Here is a 6,897-nt window from a genome sequence, read left to right on the forward strand (position 1 = left end):
CTGATTCCTCTCCTCTCCTAACTCTAACTCCTGATTCCTCCTCCTCTCTATCTCTCTATTCCTGATTCCCCTCCTCTTCTATCGCTTTCTCCTGATTCCTCCTGCTCTCTATCTCTCTCTCTCCTGATTCCTTCTCCTCTCTATCTATCTCCTGATTCCTCCTCCTCTCCATCTCTCTCCTGAATCCTCCTCCTCTCTATCTCTCTCCTGATTCCCCATCCTCTCTATATCTCTCTCCTGATTCCTCCTCCTCTCTATCTCTCTCCTGATTCCTCCTCCTCTCTATCTCTCTCTTGATTCCTCCTCCTCTCTATCTCTCTCTCCTGATTCCTACTCCTCTCTATCTCTCTCCTGATTCCTCCTCCTCTATATCTCTCTCTCTCCTGATTCCTACTCCTCTCTCTCTCTCCTGATTCCTACTCCTCTATCTCTCTCCTGATTCCTCCTCCTCTCTATCTCTCTCTCCTGATTCCTCCTCCTCTCTATCTCTCTCTCCTGATTCCTCCTCCTCTCTCTCCTGATTCCTCCTCCTCTCTCTCCTGATTCCTCCCCTCTTTCTCTTTCTCTCCTGATTCCTCCTCCTCTCCATCTCTCTCTCCTGATTCCTCCTCCTCTCTCTCCCCTGATTCCTCCTCCCTCTATCTCTCTCTCCTGATTCCTCCTCCTCTATTTCTCTCTCTCCTGATTCCTCCTCCTCTCTCTCCTAATTCTTCTCCTCTCTCTTTATCTCTCTCCCGATTCCTCCCCCTCTCTATTTATCTTTCCTGATTCCTCCTCCTCTCTATCTCTCGCTCCTGATTCCTCCTCCTCTCTATCTCTCTCCTGATTCCTCCTCCTCTCTGTCTCTCTCTCTCCTGATTCCTTCTCCTCTCTATCGCTTTCTCCTGATTCCTCCTGCTCTCTATCTCTCTCTCTCCTGATTCCTTCTCCTCTCTATCTATCTCCTGATTCCTCCTCCTCTCCATCTCTCTCCTGAATCCTCCTCCTCTCTATCTCTCTCTCCTGATTCCCCATCCTCTCTATGTCTCTCTCTCTGATTCCTCCTCCTCTCTATGTCTCTCCTGAATCCTCCTCCTCTCTATCTCTCTCTCTCTTGATTCCTCCTCCTCTCTATCTCTCTCTCCTGATTCCTACTCCTCTCTATCTCTCTCCTGATTCCTCCTCCTCTATATCTCTCTCTCTCCTGATTCCTACTCCTCTATCTCTCTCCTGATTCCTCCTCCTCTATGTCTCTCTCTCTCCTGATTCCTCCTCCTCTCTATCTCTCTCTCCTGATTCCTCCTCCTCTCTATCTCTATCTCTCCTGATTCCTCCTCCTCTCTATCTCTATCTCTCCTGATTCCTCCTCCTCTCTATCTCTCCTGATTCCTCCTCCTCTCTCTCTCCTGAGTCCTCCTCCTCTCCATCTCTCTCTCCTGATTCCTCCTCCTCTCTCTCCCCTGATTCCTCCTCCTCTCTATCTCTCTCTCCTGATTCCTCCTCCTCTCTATTTCTCTCTCTCCTGATTCCTCCTCTCTCTCCTAATTCTTTCTCCTCTCTATTTATCTCTCTCCCGATTCCTCCCCCTCTCTATTTATCTTTCCCGATTCCTCCTCCTCTCTATCTCTCGCTCCTGATTCCTCCTCCTCTCTATCTCTCTCCTGATTCCTCCTCCTCTCTGTCTCTCTCTCTCCAGATTCCTCCTCCTCTCTATCTCTCTCTCTCCTGATTCCTCCTCCTCTCTGTCTCTCTCTCTCCTGATTCCTCCTCCTCTCTCTCTCTCCTGATTCCTCCTCCTCTCTGTCTCTCTCTCTCCTGATTCCTCCTCCTCTCTGTCTCTCTCTCTCCTGATTCCTCCTCCTCTATGTCTCTCTCTCTCCTGATTCCTCCTCCTCTCTCTCTCTCTCTCCTGATTCCTCCTCCCCTCTTTCTCTCTCTCCTCATTTCTCTCCTACAGTCTGTCTGTCTGTTTGTCCATGAATCATATGACGGGCCAAACCTCTCACTACAACTCCCCTGGAAGGAACAGAGAGATCAGTAGAGAGAGAGAAAGATCTACAACTCCCCTGGAAGGAACAGAGAGATCAGTAGACAGAGAGAGAGAGAGAGAAAGAGAGATCTCCAATTCCCCTGGAAGGAACAGAGAGATTAGTAGAGAGAGAGAGAGCTTCAACTCCCCTGGTACGTGGTATCTGGCTATAGTAGTAATAGTAGTAGTAGTTGTAGTAGCAGAAGAAGAAGAAGTGTGTCTATGGCATCCTAAGTGGATAGTAGATAGTTATAAACTATAATAAAACACAGCAGAAAGACTTCGTAATAACCTACTAATAATTATAATCATTAAGTGAATTAAACGTCTGACTCCAGACTGGGTATCTTCTTATAAACCCGTCTATTGCTGAACTGGGCTGAGTTTAATACCCCTCGCGGTGCGGCTGAGTAAGAACTCGTCTTATTGGCTACATAAGGCATCACATGCTCTGTAATGTACATGTCATTGGCTGGTATCCGTCCTCCGTCCCGGGAGCAGTAGGAAGCGGCGGATTTGACCGAGGATCTCAGATTGTTTTCGTTGCGTTGCGATGTTTTGAGCCCTCCTCCTCCTCCTCCTCCTCCCAGCTGCTTGTAAATGTCGGAGGAGCTGCGTCCGTGGACGAGGCGCGCGTCGTCCCTCAGCGAAGACGCCATGAAGGGGTTGTCAGAGCCGTGTTCGGGGTACAGCGACTTGCTCCGTTTGTTCTCCTCCAGGTTGAACAGCATCGACCTGGAGCCCAACAGCTTGTCGGCCTGGCGGACGCTGAACAGGTTGGCGTAGGGAGAATCGTCCAGGAAGCAGCGGTCTTTCTCTTTGAGGCTGACGGAGCGAGCCGGACGCCCCAGATCTATTTCTTTAGGCTTCTCCAGCATGATGTTGTCGAACGAGTGTTGGCGGGACATACGCAAGCGGTTTCTCTTCTGGACGTGCGGACCGTCCGTCTGAGGCCAGTAGTGGCCGAACATCTCGTCCTGATGTTGATGCATCATTCCCTGGTCGGTCAGCAGGGCGTCCTGGAGCAGCTGGTCTTCACTGATGTCGTAGAGGTTAGCAGTGTGGAGGCACGCTTCGCAGCGGTTGTAGGGGCGAGCGGGCGGCGCGGAGGCGGCTGCGGCGGCGGCGGCGACAGAAGCGGTGTTTGTGGGCGTGTAGTGACCCGGGGTGTAGCTGCTACTGGCAGGGAACTTGGACAGACAAGAGCGGCAGTGGGTCTGTTTGGAACGGTCGTTGGTCTCGTGGGGCGACAGGGACAAGCTCTTATCCTTCACGCCGTAGTGTTTGGAGTAAGTCGAGTCCGGGAGCAGGTCCACGTCGGCGTGGTGCAGCGGGGACGAGTTGAGGTGGATGATTGGCTGATCCTGACACTTCCTGTAGTTGTCGTTGTGGTCAGAGTAGATCTCTGGGTAGTCCAGGTCGTCGGTGGCCAGGCCTCGACTCTCGCGGTAGTGTAAAGGATCAGAGTTGAGATTGAGTTCTGAGTCTATGGTGTAGATCTGTCCTTGTCCCTGTCCTCCCACTCCTCCACCCCTCCGCTGCCCTGCTTAGTCTTTAAGTAGGACAGCTCTACGTCGCTACAGTCCCTCGGGTATTTAGACGGCAACTGTCTTTTTTTTAATCCGTCCTTGTTCTTCAGGTGCTTGTTGTTTTCTGGGTCCTGGTACGAACCGCCTCCTCCTCGGCTGGAGCAGTCGGAGATGTCTGAGTGAGCTGCTTCCTCCGGAAGGTATCGTTGCGTCTTCATGGAGATGCGGGGGTCGGGGGACAGCATGTCGGGGCCCGGGACACCTGGACCCTGCCGCATTGTGTCCACGGACTTCTTCCACAGGCCTCTGGGTTTGGCGTTGGTCTGGGCGGCGTCCGCGCTCACCGCCACCTCCACGGAGTTTGGGTTTGACTCGTTGAGGGTCAGAGGGTGCTGTCCGCCTTGGAAGATGTAGTTATTCAGGTGGTCTTTGTGTCGGTTGGCCAGGTACGCCTGGAGGTCACCCGTATCGCCGTAGATCACCTCTTTAGGGGCGTAGCTTCGATTGTCGGCGTAGATGAAGTTACCTTAAAATAAAATATATATTTCAAATAACTGACTTGTTAAATAAATAAAATATATATTTAAAATAACTGACTTGTTAAATAAAGGTTAAATAAATAAAATATATATTGTTTTTAATGATTCGAAATGCATTTGTATCCACTATTTATGGTTGTAATGTGTTTGTAAAATAAGAAGAACCATCCTCATCGATTTAAAAAACCATTTATATCCACGATGTGTGGTTGTAATGTGTTTGAATCAAAAATTAAAAAATTGAGAGAGAAAAAACCTTTCTCAGCCATCATATCCATGATCATGGGCCCCGCCGAGTGCATGAATTCAGCCGCTCGCTTGGGGGAATTAATCCTGGACGCAGACAGGTTGGACATGTTGGTCATCTGTTTGGCTGACTTGATGAGCTTCAACATGTTAGCCTGAGGGCTAAAATCCAGCTCTGATTTCTTTTTCATGTCGATGTGGACGCCGTGGATACAACTCCAAATCCCCTACAGAGAGAGAGAGAGAGAGGGCGAGAGGGCGAGAGGGCGAGAGAGAGAGAGAGAGAGAGAGAGAGAGAGAGAGAAGGAGACACAGATTATCATCTATGGATCATCATTTGAAGTCTGACTGTTCTCTAAAAGTCTGTCTTCTGGTAACTATGACCCATGTATTCTCCTTCCCAGTAAAGGATCATTCATTAGGATCACATTAGTATCGACTGACTCAGCATCTGAGAAACCATCTCATTCATTTCTCTGAACATTTAACATAATTACTTAGATAGTATTCCTAACCTTATTGAAATGAATATTACTACTGTCTGTCCCTCTCCCCAGCCCCTCATCTCCCTCTCCCCAGCCCCTACCTCCCTAATACCCCAGCCCCTCACCTCCCTCTCCCCAGCCCCTACCTCCCTAATACCCCAGCCCCTCACCTCCCTCTCCCCAGCCCCTACCTCCGTAATACCCCAGCCCCTCACCTCCCTCTCCCCAGCCCCTACCTCCCTAATACCCCAGCCCCTCACCTCCCTCTCCCCAGCCCCTCACCTCCCTAATACCCCAGCCCCTCACCTCCCTCTCCCCAGCCCCTACCTCCCTAATACCCCAGCCCCTCACCTCCCTCTCCCCAGCCCCTACCTCCCTAATACCCCAGCCCCTCACCTCCCTCTCCCAGCCCCTACCTCCCTAATACCCCAGCCCCTCACCTCCCTCTCCCCAGCCCCTACCTCCCTAATACCCCAGCCCCTCACCTCCCTCTCCCCAGCCCCTACCTCCCTAATACCCCAGCCCCTCACCTCCCTCTCCCCAGCCCCTCACCTCCCTAATACCCCAGCCCCTCATCTCCCTCTCCCCAGCCCCTCACCTCCCTAATACCCCAGCCCCTCACCTCCCTCTCCCCAGCCCCTACCTCCCTAATACCCCAGCCCCTCACCTCCCTCTCCCCAGCCCCTACCTCCCTAATACCCCAGCCCCCTCACCTCCCTTTCCCCAGCCCCTACCTCCCTAATACCCCAGCCCCTCACCTCCCTAATACCCCAGCCCCTACCTCCCTAATACCCCAGCCCCTACCTCCCTAATAACCCAGCCCCTACCTCCCTAATACCCCAGCCCGTCACCTCCCTAATACCCCAGCCCCTAGCTCCCTAATACCCCAGCCCGTCACCTCCCTAATACCCCAGCCCTCGCCTCCCTCTCCCCAGCCCCTACCTCCCTAATACCCCAGCCCCTCACCTCCCTCTCCCCAGCCCCTACCTCCCTAATACCCCAGCCCCTCACCTCCCTTTCCCCAGCCCCTACCTCCCTAATACCCCAGCCCCTCACCTCCCTCTCCCCAGCCCCTACCTTCCTAATACCCCAGCCCCTCACCTCCCTTTCCCCAGCCCCTACCTCCTAATACCCCAGCCCCTCACCTCCCTAATACCCCAGCCCCTACCTCCCTAATACCCCAGCCCCTACCTCCCTAATACCCCAGGCCCTACCTCCCTAATACCCCAGCCCGTCACCTCCCTAATAACCCAGCCCCTAGCTCCCTAATACCCCAGCCCGTCACCTCCCTAATACCCCAGCCCCTAGCTCCCTAATACCCCAGCCCCTAACTCCCTAATACCCCAGCCCCTACCTCCCTAATACCCCAACCTAGTGCCTCCACACACCAATCATAACAGCCCCTATCCCTTCTCCTCTACCCACCATAACATTGACATTAAACCATACCCCTACACCTAACCACTACCCCCTAACCCCCCCTAACCCCCTAACCCCCTAACCCCCCTAACCCCTAACCCCTTACCCCTAACCCCCTAACCCCCTAACCCCTACCCCCTACCCCTAACCCCTCCCCTACCCCCTAACCCCTACCCCCTACCCCTACCCCTAACCCCTACCCCCCTAACTACCCCTAACCCCAGTCCCTGCTAGTCCCCCCTACCCCAGTGAAACAGTTACTCCCTAACCCCTACCCCCTACCCCATAACCCCTAACCCCTACCCCTACCCCTAACCCTACCCCTTAACCCCTACCCCTACCCCTACCCCTAACCCCTACCCCTAACCCCCTACCCTGCTTATAGAGAAACAGTAGTCCCGGTGTTCTGCACAGACTCCAGTGAAACTACCCCTAACCCTAACCCCCTAACCCCTACCCCTAACCCCTACCCCCTAACCCCCTAACCCCTACCCCCTAACCCCTACCCCCTACCCCCAACCCAGTCTTACCCCCTGCTTATAGAGAACAGTAGTCACGGTGTTCCCGTACAGACTCCAATGAAACAGTTACTCTCCCTACCCCCTACCCCTACCCCTACCCCTAACCCCTAGCCCCTAACCCCCTAACCCTTACCCCCTACCCCCTAACCC

General features: G+C 53.3%; 1 protein-coding gene across 1 annotated transcript in view; it reads right to left on the reverse strand.

The window, feature by feature from the left end:
- Positions 1-1,346: 1,346 nt before the first annotated feature.
- The window catches only part of LOC135570197 (glutamate receptor ionotropic, NMDA 2A-like), a gene marked incomplete at its 5' end in the record, with an annotated part of 55,001 nt that continues 49,450 nt past the window's right edge, over positions 1,347-6,897 (reverse strand). Inside the window, 3 exons of the mRNA XM_065016306.1 lie at positions 1,347-3,507; positions 3,540-4,063; positions 4,333-4,549. Coding sequence (XP_064872378.1) covers positions 2,329-3,507; positions 3,540-4,063; positions 4,333-4,549 — 1,920 coding nt within the window. The remainder of the gene's footprint in view (positions 3,508-3,539; positions 4,064-4,332; positions 4,550-6,897) is intronic.

This window comes from Oncorhynchus nerka, unplaced genomic scaffold (assembly GCF_034236695.1).
Source record: "Oncorhynchus nerka isolate Pitt River unplaced genomic scaffold, Oner_Uvic_2.0 unplaced_scaffold_1044, whole genome shotgun sequence".
NCBI classification, from domain to species: domain Eukaryota; kingdom Metazoa; phylum Chordata; class Actinopteri; order Salmoniformes; family Salmonidae; genus Oncorhynchus; species Oncorhynchus nerka.